Here is an 18,801-nt window from a genome sequence, read left to right as displayed (position 1 = left end):
ATAATGAATCACGTAAATTGAGATACATTTAATGCAGAAATACAGGTTAGGAAACCAAATATAGGATGTTAAGTTATACAATAAATTACTGTACTTTATTTTACTGTTACAATATCATTTATTATTTTAATCAGATTACAGTACAATGTATGTATTTAAAAAGAAAAAAATATGTACTATTTATTTTCTCCTTTCAGTGGCGCCATCTAACAACTGACAACTACAGATAGGCTGCGGTCACCTTCTTCAATTACCGTGATTATGTGGTTGATAAATTCTTACTTTAATGTTTTTCTCAATACGATCAAGCTTTAAAACACCATATAATTAATTTTTATGACTACGTAACCGAGGCACTCGGTTTAAAATTCTACTTTTAGTAATTTAAGTTTTGTAGATGAGGCAGACAACATACCCACCAGCTGCTAGCGCTATTTAGTAGATCGTGTGAACTAGGCAGTAGTGTGCATGTTTACTTGGCGGTATAAGTACAGTGATTCCAGGTTATGTTTGCTAGGTAACGGTAAGAAGTTACAGTTTTTTCTCGTAACATATGTTGTATTGTTTTTTTTGTGCGTTTATTTCGATTAAACCTTAATTTTAATCTTAATTAAATTTATAATTTTGGAGTACAAATTTTAGGTTAGGACTTCTTAATTACAACGAATTGTTCGAATAATAAATATATTATTTTTTACTTCTGTTATGTGTATAATTATGGCAAATTTACTGAATATGATAGTTAGATGTGAAACCCATCATTTTTCATCTGCTAATCCACTCTATAATCTCTTTACCGGCTCCACATGCTTTTAGAATTTATTTTACTATTTCAGCCATAAATTTCCTTGGAACTCCAAAAGATCACATATTAAATCCATGAAATTGAAATTGTGGCATAGTTTTTGTAAGATATTTGCTGAGGAGTGCCAAAAAATACTCGCATCCATTGCTTGATGAAGCTACAAACCACTGTCCTTTAAATTTTATAGTTGCTGCTGGTTTTGAGCTTGTGTGTAAAGGCAAATTCAATTACTGCTACCGGCTTGCCAGGCTTGATGTTGCTGCAGATGTGAGTGTAGGGGTACTGGTAAATGTAGTCTGGAGTATTCAGGTTGACCATTCCTAAAATGTGTAGTTAATTCAAACCACTAAAGAAAACTGGTCTCCACAGTCCAGCATTCTAATCTATATAAAAGCAACTGCTTTTGCAGGGACTTAAACCTTAGAAATCTCTACATCAAAAATCAGCTGATTTTGTGATGATGAGTTTAAACTACTAGATAAACCCGGCAGGTTACAAAAATTAGTAATACAAGCAAACTGTTGTAGGACTAACATATTTTTGATAAATAGAATCATTTCACTGAAGTATTGAGCATTCTTAATGTTTTACTGTATTACCAAAGTGTTACATGTAAATTTTTGTATTTTAAATAAGGAAGTTATCTCACATTAAGTAACAGCCCCCTATTACTTTGGAGTGCTTTATAAAGATTATTAACCTTGACTACCAGTCAGTGGTAACCTTCATTTAGAATGCAAGGGTGTATGTTATGTTTGTATACTTACTTGTTAGGTGACATAACCAAAAAGATTTTAGGTGGCCTGAAATAAATTGAGTCACGCTTGAAACAGGCTTATCAATTCTCAAGGTAACGCATGTCTGGCTTAGTATCATTGGTGTTAAAAAGTCATAAATTTGGAGCAACAAACTCTATCATCTTTTTTCATTTGTGTACGTTTGCACATTTTCATATTTTGTACACTTGATTTTAGCAAAAATTTATATGTTCATTAAAAATTCATTAATTTGGTAAGAAAGGAAGCAAGTAACAAGAAAACAGTTTTTAATAAAAATAAAAAAATAAAAACTTTTGTAATTACGAGATTTTTTAGTTAAATATGCGCACATTGTACTTAACTACATTTTTAGGTACTTGTGCATTAACCATCGCGCATATTTTTTTTACATATACAGCTGTATGTTTCTATAAATTTGATTAAACCCGTGATTTTGCATAATCACTGATGAATTTGTTTAATCGTCTCCAATGTCACCACATAATCTTGAAGCTTGTGCATGGGATATGGAAATGGAATTTTGTAGCGTATGAAAAATGCCATGTCTGACTGGGATTCGAACTCGGGACCTCTGATTGAAATATTTATAATACTTCTATATTCAATGTTAATTAGACAAGGAGTGTAGGTTATGATTGGTTAGATTATCATAACCTAAAAAATATATGTGCTGGTTAATGCACAAATATCCATTTTTATTACCTTTCCATTTTGTGTTGCTGTATTAGATTTTAAATAGTTTTGATTAGAAGAAAAAGTAACCTATAATTGATGATTTTTTTAATACATCGTCACCTCTGTAATAAAATGAGGGACAGTTATAGAGAAGATTCAGTTTAGCAATATCTATGTTGCTAAAACGAATCCGTTGGCCAATTACATTAATTGCAGCTTTATTTTCATGTGGTATTATTGTTGGACTTAATCGGTCCTTAGAAAAAGCTGTTGATCTGTAATGCATTACACTTCCATAATCATAAGGCATTGTTTCTGTTAAGTCTGGTGAAGTCTTCTTGTAAAAATTAAATTCTCTTCCTAAAAACAGAAGAAAAGAATGGTTAACCTATAAATTAGTTTTTTTATGAAAAATTGAACTATATGCTTGTTCATTGGATGCAAGGTAAACCTATTTTGTCTTTGAACAAGTGTGAATTGTATTGTACATTGTTTGAAATAAAAATAAAAGAAATTTTAAATTGTTGAACTATAGCTAAGGTAGTTAGAATAAAACTTTTAAAACCTTCATTTAAAGTGTTCTGAGCTAATAATTTTTTTTTTAATTTAAAAAAAATCTGCTGTATTAAATGTTATAAATCAATGTGGTATTTACTACAATAGATCGCATGCAAGAAAATGCTCAAAAGCCAGCTGTAATGGAGCATTTCTTTGAAACTGATCAGTTTTATTGAACAGCATTAGAGAACCATTAAGAATTTTAAATCTCTCTTATTATCCCCCTTACATTTTTTCTCATGCTATTTCTGTCATTCTTAAGATGAATTTTTAACTTATTCATCCCAAAAGGAGGGGGGTGCATTAGTTTTTAGCTGTTTTAGCTTCAGTCATTTGTATTTATTTTACTATTATTCTAAAAAGTGTTAAAAGTACTCAATAATAAGAAATTTTAAGTACAGTCTTTCATAAGAACTGTTTATTTGTAAATTAGTTTAGTATTATTTTGTTTGTTTTATTATTATATAAAATGTAAATAAAAAAGAAAAAGTTAATTTACTAATTCTGTTATGTATAATATTTATGATCTAAATTACCATCTAACTGCAAAGCTTTAGTAAAGTTTTGTAATTGGTTTTTGATTGTTCTCGAACATTAGAAAAACTCTCAAGAATCGTTTAGCGTAGCTCTTTGTTTCCAGTACTTGTATTTACTAATGTTTCCAATCAAATCTCTCAGTATATAAATTAATATTATGTAATATTAATATCAATAAATAAATGTATATTATGTAATATACATTAATATTATACATTACATAACTTATTTCATACAGAAAGTGGTTCAAATGTTCTCTATTTTCCTGAATACTATGTGTTTTATATTTATTTTTCTAAAGGTATCCCCCTATCTGCCCTATTACCATGTTTTTCTTTTGGATCTGTTACTGTGGTTCTGTTTTTTATATTCATTACACTTCAGTAAAGGTATCGTTAGTTGAATATTAAATCTTTGTGCTTTGAATCTATCATGAACTAAGGAGGTGGTAATATTTGCTCAGAAGAGTTATTTAGCAATTTTAAATTATTTATCTTGCAATTTAAATTATTGACTTTTTTGTGGTGACTATAATTTTATCTACATTTTTCTTTAAATAATATGGAATCATTAATCCTCGGAATACCAAGCTTTCTTTTGTTGCACTGATTACAAGGGGATACCATATTTCCTGGGTTTTCTTTCATATAAATATTGAAAGGGCAATGTCCTCAAAAAAGACTCACCATTTCATCTAGTTATATTTATTTCAGGCTTGTAAAACATCATGAAACTGTTGTTTACTTTTTCAAACATTTTTACAGAAGGCAGTTAACTTATTTATTTTTTGATTGGTCTGAATTTTTTTATTATCAAAATGTATAAATTTTAACAACACTTGAAATCTTATTCAATTCATTGTACTGTAGTAGTCACATCGACCATTCACAGGGGACCACAAGTTAACATACTTACTGGTGTATCTCTGTTAGTTCCCATACTGCCCAGTTTATTGGCAACCCTATAAATGCATGTAATTCAGTTTCATTTGTCAGTTGTGTATTACATCTTACTGCCTCATTGTTTGTATGTAAAACAACAAATTAGATGGCAAATGATGATATAAATAAATTGAGAGCATCTTGGGTTGTTGAAATGATATCCAGTGTCTTTTACACCAGGATGTCATTTTACAATGTTTGCCACATTCCATCTAGTAATTTTAGGTGTACATACAACCGACCAGACTTGGCTACAAATTTTTGGAACGTTCTTCCTTTCTCATAAGCATTATCATCACATTTATGTTCACTTCTAAAGTCTAAAATATCATCTTCATTTTCACTCACCACTTCCCCATACTAATACTTCACACTCACTATCAGATTGCATCATAAAACTATAGATAAATGGGTTACTAAAACCACAGATAAATTCCCGGATTCCTAGAACTCATTTCTTATTTGTGCATAAACAAAACTGCAACATAATAGAAACTGATGAATAACAAATATCCAAGATGGCTGTAAATGAAACATTACATTAGTTGATGCAAATTGCAGGTTTACCATAATACTAACAAAAAATTATGGCATAATAAAAACATTGTCTAAATAAGCCCTATATTAGTTAAAAATGAATCTTTAAAGAAATAGAGCTCTTGTATGTTGTAAAAATACTAGTAGTTTAAAAAATTGACATTTGTATGTGTAAAAAAAAATTGTCACACTGATACCAAGAAGGGGGTTTCAAGAGCCCACTTGTAACTTTTCTATCTGTTAAAGCGTAGAAATGTGCATTTTTCATATTTCTTTTACCTTTTCCGCAAAAGTGATTTTTCTTGATACATAGCTTAATAGTAATGATATTAAAACAAACAATTTATTTAAAGTCGATGAAAACATAAGGTGTGGGCAGTTGGAACCCCGCTTGATATTCCAATGGTTAAACCTCAACCATATTTTCAGTTAAAAATAAGAAAATGTATTTAATCTTGTGTGCATATCATCAGCACACCTTAGTGTATGCACATGGGTGGATACTTAGTTTTTCACAGAACAAATAACAAGCAAAAAAGATTTATTTTATACCTCTTGCTACATTTCCCCATATGATATTAACGTATTTGTCCCTATCATATCTTGTGTGTTCATGCCAGAATCCAAGAGCATGCAGTAGTTCATGTTGAATGGTACCGGTTCTTTGACATTTGTAACCTCCAAGGAACAAGTGGAGTGGGCCGTCAACTGCGTAATAACCAATTGGTGATGCACACCTGTTTTTATAACAAAAGACAAATTTAAAATATTTTCCATAATCAGGTGCTATTTGAAAATGAGGAATTTTGTGACATTAGGAATACTGTTATTATGTAAAACTGATCTTTTTGTTTGCTTTGTTATTGCCCATGGATGTTAAATATCTAATTTAAAATAAATTTAAATGGATTATTTTGCATTCTTGAAGTAGGTTGACATTGGAATTCACTGGCCAAAAAAAATAAAAGTTATAAAAAATGAATTAAAGTAAATTACATGAATATTAATTTTACAAAATTAGAAAAAAAAAATCATTTTTATGAATAAGGTATCATTTCTTAGTCATATGAGTAAGTCAGAGTGAATCTGAATTTTATGAAATTTTAAATTGTTAAATATTTGAGACATTACATGATAGTGAATCATAATCAGATTGTTGAATCCCACTATCCTCGTACATTGGACTATTGAATCTTACTTTGTATGGCTCTTTTTTTTAATTCTTGTTTTATAATAAATATTTTAAGCTTCTCTGTATGTAGTTTTGTTGGCATTGTAATTCCAGCCAATTTGTAGCTCTATTTTGCAAGATCATACTTATTCAGAATCTTATCAAGATTAAGTTTATTTTTATTAATTTTCTGTAAAATGGAATTTCAAATTAGAAGATTACAATGGTTAAAAATGTCCAACGCAAATGGGTGGTGTTTCCAGGTAAGTTTTAGAAATGTTGTAATAAATAACTTTGAACTAGCCAAGAATATGGCTATCAATCTGATATAGTAATCTAAAACTATTGGTCTGTCAGTGTTATTATGAAATGTTAGCATTCAGGGTGTATGTTTGAACACAGATAAGATAGATTTTTAATTTTGCACTTTTATGTAACGTTAGTTTTAAATATTACCTTTTCATTTCATTCATTCCACCTTTTTTATTATGCTTTTCTTTTGTCTGAAGTGTTGAAGTATTAAAAATAAACTGTGATAATGAAGTCTGTAAAAGTAGACAAAGAATGTTGTAGAGAATGAATGAAGTGTAAGAAGAAATACACTAGCAAATAAGAAATGTTCTAGCAAACGTGTGAAACTACATATGCAAAGAAGATTTTGGTTCTGTTTGACATGTCATCACAAATAACTGATAAGAATGCACACTATATTGTCAGTTTCTAGTGTCAAGAACAAGTCTGTATATAGTTTCAGTTCTACCACAAATTTTTGGGTTGTTATTTAAATGAAAGATATAGCTTTTTCTCTGTATAAAGTTGTATACTTATAAAGACTCATTTATTATTATTTCTTCTTTGTAGGAGCACAATTAACTATTGGTTAATCGTAACCAAATTACACTTTCTAGGAATTTTGATTATTAAATTTTTTTTCCATGTGTGTGTGTTGTATATTTGAAAAAGTAACTTCCACAAAGAAAAATTAAACAAATTTATAGTAAAATTGAAATCAGTGGTTTCTGCTAAAGATACTAATGCTATTTTCAACACAGTAATAAAAACTTTAAAAATTGTATCCGGTTAAGAAACGTTTTAAGTTTCCTAAGATTAGTTTTTTTATTTTTATTAATCTAATTAAGTATTGAGTTATGCATGGTAGAACAATAATAAAACACTTATAGAATAACTAACTTAAAAAATATAAAACAAATTTCAAAAACTTACTAAAACATAATATTCTTTCAGTTCTTCTAATTTTCACTCGGACATTGATGCCAAATGTAAACTAATAATTACCACCAGCTTACTAACATCATAATCATACTAACATCATAAACGGGGAAATAGAGTTGATGTTTAAGATTTGATGTTTCTAGACATTCTGCTTATAATTCAAGAGCATTGATGAATATCTTCAAATAATTTTTGTAGATATGTACTGTTGATTAAAATATTTTATTTCATGATAAAAAATACATAAGCTAACACAAATAAGATCACCAGAGGAGGTTTCTCTATAATATAAAAAAGAATCATTAAAATAGAATTTATTGAAGAGGAAGGCTTAAAGGTAAAAAGATTGAGAATTTTCTCGTTTTATTGACTGAAAGTCATGAAATCAACATGAAACATGAACTAAAAAATCATTGAAATAAACACAGTTTTGAAACCTGATTATGAAAGGTAAACCTTTATGAGGGTACCGCTCATAATATGAATTTGAATGAAATTATTTACAGTCTAAAAGTGTGATGTTTATGCATGCATTTTTACCAATTGTTTGATAGTAGTAACTTTAGTTAAAGCAGTATTTTATGATATTTAACAACAAAAACTGCTAATTATGCATCAGACTTTTCTGCATTAAATTTTTTTTTAAAGAAACTGGACCTCATTTTACTAAGGAATGATTTTAAATAAAAATTGGTGGTTAAATATTCCGCTCCTGGGTAAATTTTTTCAATTAATCACTATTTGTAAAAGTTCAATAACTTCTTGGCCAAACAAGAGCTCCCACTTACACATTTTTAAATATTGAAAACTCAGTCTAGTAACACTGTAAAGTAGTAATTTTGAATTTCTATTCAAGGTTTGGATTCTCATGGTTGAATTGTATTTTCATTGTGGGCCACAGTCATTGGAATCATTCCACCCTCTTGCAAAAGGGTAAATAGAGTTGATTGTTTCCTGACAGCTCCAGAAATGGCATTTCTTGCTATTTTAGGATGTTAAGATTTAATATTTTTTTAGATATTCTGCCTATAATTCAAGAGCATTGATGAAAACGTGCAAAAGTTTCTAAATCAAACTTAAAATTATTAAAATTTCATTTCAAAATGGTTCTAATTATGATTATTAGTGAATTTTTACTTATGTAAATTCCATGAATGGAAATGTATAAATAAAAAATTATTTTGTTTTTTACTAACCAATAAAGCTGGTAGTATATTTATGTGAATTAATATTTTTAAGTTACAAATTCTTACCCTATTTTTGGTATATTTCTGAAATATATATAAGTTGTTGTTGTTGAATCACGACGTTTAAATTTTATGCATGTGTATTTCTTGAAATCTATTATGGCTTCTTCAATTAATTGTATTTGTTCATGACTAAATTCGTTCATTGCATAATCGTAGAGCAGTGTTTTATTTGGCCATAGTGCTTCATCATTCACCAGATTATTAATTGTTCTCAACTGAAAACCAATAAAACTATTAAAATTCTTTTATTTAAATAAAAAAAAATGTGTGTGTGTGCGTGTGCACACACATTTGCATGACTTATCTTTTTAATTTAATTAACCAGAAATGTATAATTATATCTTCTTAATTAATAAAATTTTAGTAATGATTTGTTAAGTGTATGACTTGCTTCACTATTATATTGTACTATTACCACCATGCATGTTTGGTAGTTAATTTTTAAATTATGATTGATTTTCTATATACTAGCACTGTATTAGATCTTTTCATAGTACTGTGCAGTTTTTTATCAGTGGTGTTGTAGGGTAGTACTGCATTAGTACCCATCTTTGAGCGGCTCTTTTGTTATTTGGTTGAATTTGTTCAGTCTGTGTAATATGTTTTCTTGTCAAATTTAATGGGTTTGTAAATTTCTTATTGTTTGAGTGTGCAGTTTGAAACTTTATTTGCTGTGTGTAATTTGTGTGTTGTGTGCATCTGTTTGTGTGTATGTGTTTGCTGCCTGGTTTTTATTAAGAGGTTATGTGATGCCTAAGTGTGTTCATTGTTTGCTTATGATTCTGAAAATAGCACGATGACATTTTTTCCTGTAACATTTTTGTGGACATTTGTTGGCTGTTAGCATTTTGTATTCTTTGTTCTAGATGTGTTTTTTTATTTTGTTTGACATAAATAATTTGAGTATTTTGCCCTTAACAAGTGTTAAATTTTTTTATTTATTGAACTTTTTATGGAAGTTGATAGCTAACTTGGATGTCCATACAGAAATGCAATGCTATCAGCATTGGAAGACACTATAATAGATTTTTCTTCTCATTTAAAGTATATTTCTGATGTAAAAGAATTGTAAAAGTATTTCTTCCAAAAGTCTAGAAAAAGTTAAACTTTCCATTGGTAAGCTGAGATGTGTTATATTATTACTATCTCTTGTTTTCCTACAGAGAGTAAACAGACCGATTTTTGTGTTGTGAATTTAATTGTTAGTGTATAAGTTAACCATTTTATTTTCTTACAATTAATCAAATGATTATAAAATTCATATCACAAGAACATTTCCAGATGGATAAAGATCTAAAGCATAATTTTATTTTTATCGTACAAGACACTTGTAAAACTCATCCTTGATGTGCTCACTCATGTAGCTAACTACTGTGGAACATAATTTTTTCATTAGTTTAGATAACATCTCATATCAGGCTTATGAGGAAACTAAGGCATGAAGTAGTTTCCTTTTTCACTCGGCTAAACATAGCCTGCCAAGACCATCAAAAGCAGATGATAATTTTAGATTTAATTACATTAAAAAATTTTTTTTCATGAAATTTGATATATATAATTTTTATTTATTTTTTATAATTTGAAAATTCATGTAATTTCAAAAGTACTGATACTGAATGCAAGTAATAAGAATTATATTAGACAATTTATTTAATTTTGATCATCAAGCGGGTCAAAAAAATTATTTTTATGTGTAGTTTCTGTTTATCAAAGTACAATTAAGTACGTATTCTGAATTGAAACGTATAATCAGTCAGTCAACTGTGTTTTAACTAATGGGGCATGTATTGTAAACAGTGTTTCATCTGTACAGGATTTAGTTTAATATTTTTTTAATTTTTTTGTGTATTGCCATCTGATTTTTTGCAAGTTATTTATTTAACATTTTTATTTAGTAGAATTGTAAGTCTATAATCTAGTACGGGTGAACTAGTGAAGAAAAATCTGCAAATAATTCCAATTTTAACTAGTTAACTAAGTTTTTAGGTAATTTCTTACATTTTTTCTTATTCAGGAAAGAAATATTTTACATGATAAACAATAGTTCATTTATTGTAATAACTCTTGCACTTATAATAATCATTACTGTGTAAATAATTCATGTTATCGTTTGTTTCCCTTATACTTACAAATGCGATGTTAAAATAAACATTGCTTGTTATTATTGCAATTATTTCAAGTGTTTGTTGCTATTACTGTCACACTTGTTGGCAATGTGATACAAGTCACAAGTAGTTTCCAAAAATGTCATACCTAGGAACTTGCTATCATGATCATCATTACTATCGCAGTAAATGACTGAAAGTGTTTCAAACTTCAGATACTTTCACATAACCGCTGTAAGACTGATAGTACAAAGCAACAAATTGCTGCGATCATTAGCCACCAATATATGTCAACAATATATTGTGAAATTGCAATGACCGAATGACAATTAATGAGAACACTATTAAATCTGGCATTGGGCATTGGCATTTTACTTTTATAACTTTCAATTACCAGGAAATTATTCCCTGGTGTTCAATATCATTCTCAGTATTGCATGTGGAACATCAGATTGTGAGTAATACATTTTACCATCTTACACAAAATTCAGTCCATTATATAATCAAACTGGAGAATGAAATTCTGCATACAGATATTATCGATGCCTAGTATATATTAAATGTAGATACTTTCTTACATTTTCATTCAGTTTCTGATTACCTCATTCCGTGAATTTTAGCAATAAATTCAATATTATAGTTTTTAATATTAAAACTTGCAAACAAGAAATGACCGTGTAAAGTTTTTATTTTATTGTACTAGTATGGTCGCAGAACCCACCAGGTTGGTCTAGTGGTCTTCCCAAATCAGCTGATTTGGAAGCCGGGAGTTACAGCGTTCAAGTACTAGTAAAGCCAGTTATTTTTACACGGATTTGAATACTAGATCGTGGATACCGGTGTTCTTTGGTGGTTGGGTTTCAATTAACCACACATCTCGGGAATGGTCGAACTTGAAATTGTACAAGACTACACTTCATTGACACTCATACATATCATCCTCTGAAGAATTATCTAAACGGTAGTTACCGGAGGCTAAACAGGAAAAAAGAAAAGAGTTGTAAATCGGTCGGTTTTTTCGTAATCGTTCCGTTGTACCTATTTTTGTTGCATTTTTCTAATCGTTTCATGAACATGGAAAAGCGTTTCACATACGACGTAGACTTTAAACGCAAGGTTATTTTATGCGTTGAACAGATCGGAAATCGTGCCGCCGGTAAACAGTTTTCTGTAAACGAAGCGAATGTGCATCGGTGGCGCAGTATGAAAGAGAAATTATTTGCGTGTAAACGATCGAAGAAATATATTTCGGGACCAAAACACGGAAAATATCCGGAAATCGATGCTGCTGTTTCGGCCTATTTCAAGGAACTCTACACAAAATGTCTTCCAGTGACAAGAGATCGACTGATGTTAAAGCTCAAGAAAATTTCCAGGAATAATGGTCTTCAGTTTAAAGCTAACCGTAGATAATATGAGAAATTCATGAAAAGGCAGTGTCTGTCATCGCGTCGCAAAAACTCCATTTGTCAGAAATTACCATCAGACTACGAGCATAAATTAGTGCGATATCAACGTTACGTAATCGATCTACAATTAAAGAAACAATACAGTCGCACTCAAGTTGCTAATGCCGATGAAGTTTCTGGGTTCTTTGATATGCCACCAAATTACACCGTAAGTGAGAAGGGACAAAACAATTAACGGTAAAACCAACTGGATATGAGAAAGTAAGAGTAGCTGTTACGTTGAGTGCTATTGCCGACGGAAGTAAATTATCGTCTTATGTAATTGTGAATAGGAAGACTGTACCAAAAGAAAGGTTGTGTGATGGTACAATTGTTCGAGCTCAACAGAACGTCTGGATGACCAGCGATTTAATGCAATATCGGTTAGGATGTCTATGGGAACGTAGACCGGATGGACTTCGGTAACGAAACAGTAGGCTACGTTAGAGTTGGATGCTTTGCGTGGTCATGTGTCTGATAACATCAAAACAAAACTGACAAACGGAAAATGTGATTTAGTTGTAATTCCTGAAGGTACGACAAGTCAATTACAACCACTGGATATCGGGGTTAATAAATCTTTTAAATATCGTATTCGTGCACAGTACAATCAGTGGTTGACTGGAAAACAATCATCCTCTTACACCGAGCGATAAAATTAAGCGATCCGTCAGCAGCTACGTAGAATGGATTTTGAAAGCTTGGAACGATTTTCGATCAGAAATAGTTAAAAAGTCATTCTTGAAGTGCTGTTTGTCGAATGCATCGGGTGGTTCTGAAGACGATGTATTTTGGAACCACAGTTACGCAAATGAAACTGACGACGACGACGATTCGACCACAACATACTGTTTAATCACGGGAAATTACTTGATTAGTGATAAAATACAGGACACAGCTAAATACGTACGTAGCTTATTAGATTACATTTGAGGTACTGCAATACAGAATATAGTGTTAAGTGCTTTCGATTTAGATGTTTTACTGCGTATTTGGATTATTCAATAAATTGTTATAAGTAGCTACTATTTAACTTTTTATATTCGAGTTTCAAAATAGAATAAACTTAATGAAAAACACTGATATATACAGAATACTTAAATGACACTGCGATTTATAATAAATAAATTATACAGTATTTTAATATTTCTGTTGTATTTTTTTTTTTCCAGAAATTATCTACTAGATTTAGGGTGCGTCTTAAATTCGAACTACGGTAGTAGTCTGTATACTAACCGCTACCTACACGGAGTTTATCAGCTTTTTTTTTTCAGTTTAGATCTGCAAAAAAATTGCTGCTTCTTAAAAAAACTGATGAGAGAAATTTAACATGAATTGATAATCTCTCGCTTAGAATATTCAGTTCTGTTTTTTGGGATTATCATTTAAATAAAATTTAGAAGTAGTTTTCTGGCAACTAGAAATCAGTTAGGTGTACGGTACAAAAAAAAAGAAATTTATTGGCAATATTTTAATGGCCTGTAATTTAATTTATTCCGTTATTTACTTGTGAAGCGATGAAATCAATTGTAGGCAAACAATTGATTTTAAAAGAAAATGACAATAATAATTATACTGAAGAAATTATCCAAGTCCTTAGAACGTTTGAATAAAGAATTTTTTTGGACATTTCTTTTTGAATTTTTAAAATTAATTAGTATCTGTGATAATAAAACATGTTTTATAAAGTGGCCATCGCTGGGTTCACAGCTTTTAATTGAAAAAGGTTTTAAATATTTTTGAAGGATTTTTTCCCTCCTTAATCTTAAAATAAGTTAGAACGGTATACTCAATACCGATGGATGAGTATACTCATCCATCGATTAGAAAAAAGTTCAGTATTTGAATGGGTTTGAATGGGGTTTGTTTATTAGGTAATTTCTTTTTTAATTCGGTTGCGGTTAATAATCGTACTCTGTAATTTAATAGTAACTTTTGATTGCCTATTATCTATTTATTTACTTCTGATTTACTGTAACAGTAAATAAAATTTTGAAAAAGGTATGTAAAAAAATTAACTTCACCCCGTAATTAATGTTGTATTCCACAGAATTAAACGTATAATTTATGGGTTTAGGGGATAATAATCAGGAACATAAAAATTGTTTCCATTATTTGTATCATTATTGTTTTTTTAGATTGCAATTAATAACGAAGTAAATTTTCAAAATTGGTACTGCGGAGCGAAAAGAAAATACACATCCGATAAATCATCAAATCGGTCTGTGGTTTTTAAAGCATCGTTACCGCTAAATCGATACCGTTAGTTGTTTTTGCTAACAAAGTTTAATCCTAAGGTTTGTTTCAACAAATCACAGTTGTACTTTTAGTTTGACGTCGCTTCTAAAGCGGTCAGAAAAGTGTTGAAATATAGGTGCTTAATAATAATACATTATTACCTCCGATATATGTTTCGGCAGCATGATGATATCGCCTTCGAATAAGTCATCGCTATCTTTTTCGTCATCATATTCTTGTTGTTCAGCGAATCGATCCGTTGCTTTTGTACAGTGGAATTCTAACAAATAATAATTTACGAAACACAATAGAAAATAAAAACTGTTATTATCCATGTGTCATATTAATTTTGTTACATTAATAACAGTAGTGTAATCGCCTTGCCGGATTAAAACTAAATGCTTAAATATATCTTCAAACTGAATTTCTTCGCGTAGGTACGCATAAAACTTGTTGCTGTTTAAAAGTTATCTTTTAGGAGCTTTTGATAGTGTACCGTTTTTGTTTGTGTTCTTTGTTCTTCACTTAATTAGCATTCCCGATGGTTTATCTCATTACTGATATACTAATTCGAATTTAATTAAAAACGTATTAGTGAAGCGTTATGCTCTTATCTTTATAAGAACAGTATAACGTTTTTCGGCTGTATATGAATTATTACGTGCTCAATTGTACATACGTTGCATTGTGCGCGGATAATCTTTTAAGCAAGGGTTTAGCATAAACTTCAGTCTGCTGCTTTGTAACTGTACAGATCTTGGTTTAAAATCAAAGTTAAGATGCAATAATATTTGCACATTATTTAATGTTTCTGTAGTATGGTGATCAAAGGAGTTCAATTAACACACTTAAAAATTATAAAAATTGATGAGGACACCACATGACTTTCATGTACGCCTATTTACATATCCACATTTTTTTTAAACGAAAAGTTCATAAAATTTTATTTCATTAATAACTTCTGATATTTTTCCATATTTTTTTTTATTGAATTATTTATTGTAAAACTTTTTGCAATCAGAGGTTAATAATTAATAAATCAATACATCTAAATTAAAAAAAAGAGATGAAATCGGATTCGAATGGATGTGCCTTCCCCTTGTAACATCCGAATATTTCATTAATTAAAATTTTATTTGGCTGTAACTCTGGAACCAATGAAAAGAAGTACCATTTATGTTATTGTTGAAAAGCTCTCCATCAGGGCTATCCAACGGCTAATCGTTTTTTAGTTATGTGAGATACATACGTACGTACGTACGACGTCACGCCGAAACTATTCAAAATGGATTCAGGGATGGTCAAATTGAATATTTCCGTTTAAATCTGAAAACCGAAATTTTTCGCGATCACAATACTTTCTTTACTTCCTACAAGGAAGTAAAAATTATTAATTTAGGGACAAAACATGTTCAGTTACATTGTGTGAAGAAGTAATCGATCTGTATGTAATTTTCACAAATTCTAGTTTTACGTTTTTTACGCAAAAATATTTTCAATTACGCCCAAAATAGCAAAATTTATTTAAGAATTAAATTAACTGGTGGCCTGGTCACCTGCCTACCTAACTGATAAATTTTTAATTAAAAAGTGGTAGTTACCGATCAAAGGTTATGGGGAAGTGTTCTTGATCATTTGTGTTTTTTTTTTTTTTTGTTTATTAACGACTGTCTTAAAATCTTGATCTGTTCATTATACTCCTTTTCGTGGACGACACAACTGTATCTATATCTGAAGATAATTATTTAAAAGGAATTAACAATTTTATGACTTCAGCTCAAAAAATTATTGACTGGATGGATAGATTGTAACTTTCTAACTCTAAATATTGATACAATCGTTGCATCGTGCTTATCGGTGGATGTAACATTACTGATAGCGTGGATAGAATTATCATTAATGATAACGATAGTATTTCTGTTGCCCACAAAGCGAAATTTCTGGGTGTTGTATTACATGACTAGTTCTTGTGGGATAATCAAATTGATTTCGTTTGTAACAAAATCAAACAGTACTGTTTTGTTCTGAAGCGCCGTAATAAAACGCCAAGCTTGTCATCATTATTAAATATTTATTATGCCTACATACATTCTTGTGTAACGTTCTCTTTTGGGGCTTCCTCACAGGGTTTTTAAGATATAGAGATTGACTGTAAGATCATTAACTGGCGTCAAGTATGGATCATTTAGACCGATATTTAGAAAATTAAATATTTAAGAAAAAAACAATATCCAACAACACAGAACTATTTTTACGTAACTCAACACAATTTTTTGGCTTACCAGAAAGGGCCATCATATTGTTTTCGTTGCCGTTTCTAATACATTTTTGAACATTTCAAAAATGTTCCCAACAATTTATTTTAAAATATATTTTTAAAAATCTTCTTTTACAGAATCAATATTCTGTCAATAAATTTTTAAATATTAATTTAAAAATACAAAAAAAAAAAAAATTAACGTTTAACGTGTATATAAATTTGTTCTCAAAATAATTAATTTTCAGTAACAGCTTCTGAATTGTAAATTATTTTGTAGAAATTACTTGTATATTATGTATTTACCTTAACATTATTTCGTGTTTTTGTATTTAAATAAATATAATTAAATAGAATAGTCTGGGGGCGGAGCTCCTTGGACTGACTCCCACTATGTTTATTTTCATCATGCATATGAGAATAATAATATTGATAAATAACAATTAAAATCTGTTCAGTTTATAAAACTAACAGTATATTGTAATTTCTTCAGAACAACACTTTCGACAGCACAGGATCTAAAACGTTGAGTGATCTGATGTCTGCGGGTTTCAGGATAGTCAGCTCTCATCTTAAAAATAGTATTGCTGGTTACCCGTCCTTCATACATGTAAAAAAGTATTTTGCACGGTTCTTAGCGTTACCCGACAGACAATAAGAGGATTTGATCGTACTTCGTTTTTCATTTTTGTCAATTTTTCCCATTTTATCTTTTTAATCAAGTAACTGGTGGACAAAAACATTATTTGAAGGTCTTATTTCGCCCTTTCAAGATTGTGGCCGTTTTAATGACTGGCGGTAACAAGCGGATTGATTACGTTCTTTGCTGATATTCATCTTTACTACGGCCAAACCGTTAGTCAAATCGAAACCAAAAGAATAAAAAGCCTTTTTTGCATTTAAGTTTTTTTTTAGTTTATTTGAATATTATTTGGAGACCTTAAAATTATTTGATTTTTATACATTTTCTTTTTAATACCAGTAATAAAAAAAAAAACTGACAACACAGTCGTAAGACTTTCCCGGCGGCTTTTTTGTGATGCACGCCTTACAGACGTATAACCTAATCTAAAATATTTATCATTTTATTTAAATATATTTTTTGTTTATTTAATTCAATGATTCTAATTAAAGCGCACGTGTAAACCCTATTTCATTCGTGCGGGTGTGGCAGTACTAGCAGCTACTGTAAATACGTTTTTACACGTTAAATATTATTCATTTATTTAATTCTACCGCTTACCTGTGACATCATAACATAGCAGAAGAGTGCAACAGTTTTATGTCAGTGCTACACTAGCGCGCTCCTTGTGGTGAGAGGGGATACTATTAACGTAGTATACCCACTAAGCCACTAGTTTATTTAGAGCATCTTTTGTAGTGGGGGTGCGATTTTGCAAAACTTTTTTTGCAAATATTATTATTTTTTAATTTTTAACAAATTTTCCTTAGAAAAATAAGACCTTAATTGGCGAAATCTCGAGATACTGAGGGTAACCTTTCTCTACAGCTACACCTTTTAAATTGAAAATTTAATGACATCAATGCCCCATATATAGAATTAATCTGACCAAGTTTGATCAAGCTCTGTCCAGCAGTTCTACAGATATAAGGCGATTTAGAGGGCGACACCGAACATACACACGTGACCGATTACATAACTTTCCCTTCTAAAGCTATAGTGAGAATAACGGCTCACGCTAGAAGGGAAAGTAATAAATAAAATAAATGAATTAGCAATAAAATCATTGTCCGTAAAATAGGATGGTGCGTGGTTTTGTTGTATGTGCTCGCATTTTGTAATTTAGCTGCTGTTGGCGTAGAGCGGACCAATGGTGTTGCGCCGGGCGGCTGCGCGCAGCGCACGATTTTTTCATTCGTTTGAAGGATTTATACTTCTTGATACGAACGATTTATCTAAAATTATATTTGTATTTTGGGGATAAAAAAGGAAAACACTGGGGTCAGAGCTGTATTAAAAAATTTGAACTCAATATTCAGAAAGCGGTGGGCCGTAGGCCCGCCTTTTTCCTAGTATCTTTTTATTCAGAGAGTTTCATCACTCAGCTCGCTTAACTTTTTTAGTCACATCGCACACAGTAACAGTGGCAGTGACTATATTGGTTGACCCGCTGCGCCGTTCAATGACGCACATTTAAAGCTACTTTTCTTGATAACCAAAAGAGATACCGAATAAGACAGAAAGGATTTTTTTGTAGAAAATTTAATTTCAAATACTACAAGTGGTTGTGGTTTCCGAATTCGAT

General features: G+C 30.3%; 2 protein-coding genes across 3 annotated transcripts in view; one reads left to right on the top strand and one right to left on the bottom strand.

Annotated features, from left to right (window-relative positions):
- Position 1: 1 nt before the first annotated feature.
- On the bottom strand, positions 2–16,572 carry LOC142321248 (low choriolytic enzyme-like; the record flags this gene model as incomplete). The annotated part of the gene is made up of 6 exons (XM_075359247.1): positions 16,560–16,572; positions 14,439–14,557; positions 8,490–8,701; positions 5,385–5,569; positions 2,341–2,619; positions 2–27 (listed from the first exon to the last, which is right to left on the bottom strand). Coding segments are annotated over exons 1-6 (834 nt in total), but the record flags the coding sequence as incomplete, so codon positions are not given.
- gkt (tyrosyl-DNA phosphodiesterase glaikit) overlaps positions 218–18,801 on the top strand; it is a 68,189-nt gene continuing 49,605 nt past the window's right edge. The window contains exon 1 of one of the 2 annotated variants that reach the window (XM_075360983.1): positions 218–517. The gene's annotated coding sequence lies outside the window, so the exon portion shown is untranslated. Of the gene's footprint in view, positions 524–18,801 lie in introns of both variants that reach the window. The other variant, XM_075360982.1, reaches the window with a different exon arrangement.

This window comes from Lycorma delicatula, chromosome 3 (assembly GCF_047948215.1).
Source record: "Lycorma delicatula isolate Av1 chromosome 3, ASM4794821v1, whole genome shotgun sequence".
In the NCBI taxonomy this organism is placed as follows: domain Eukaryota; kingdom Metazoa; phylum Arthropoda; class Insecta; order Hemiptera; family Fulgoridae; genus Lycorma; species Lycorma delicatula.
The sequence above is the reverse complement of the archived record's forward strand: the minus strand, read 5'-3'. Positions and strand labels throughout refer to the sequence as shown.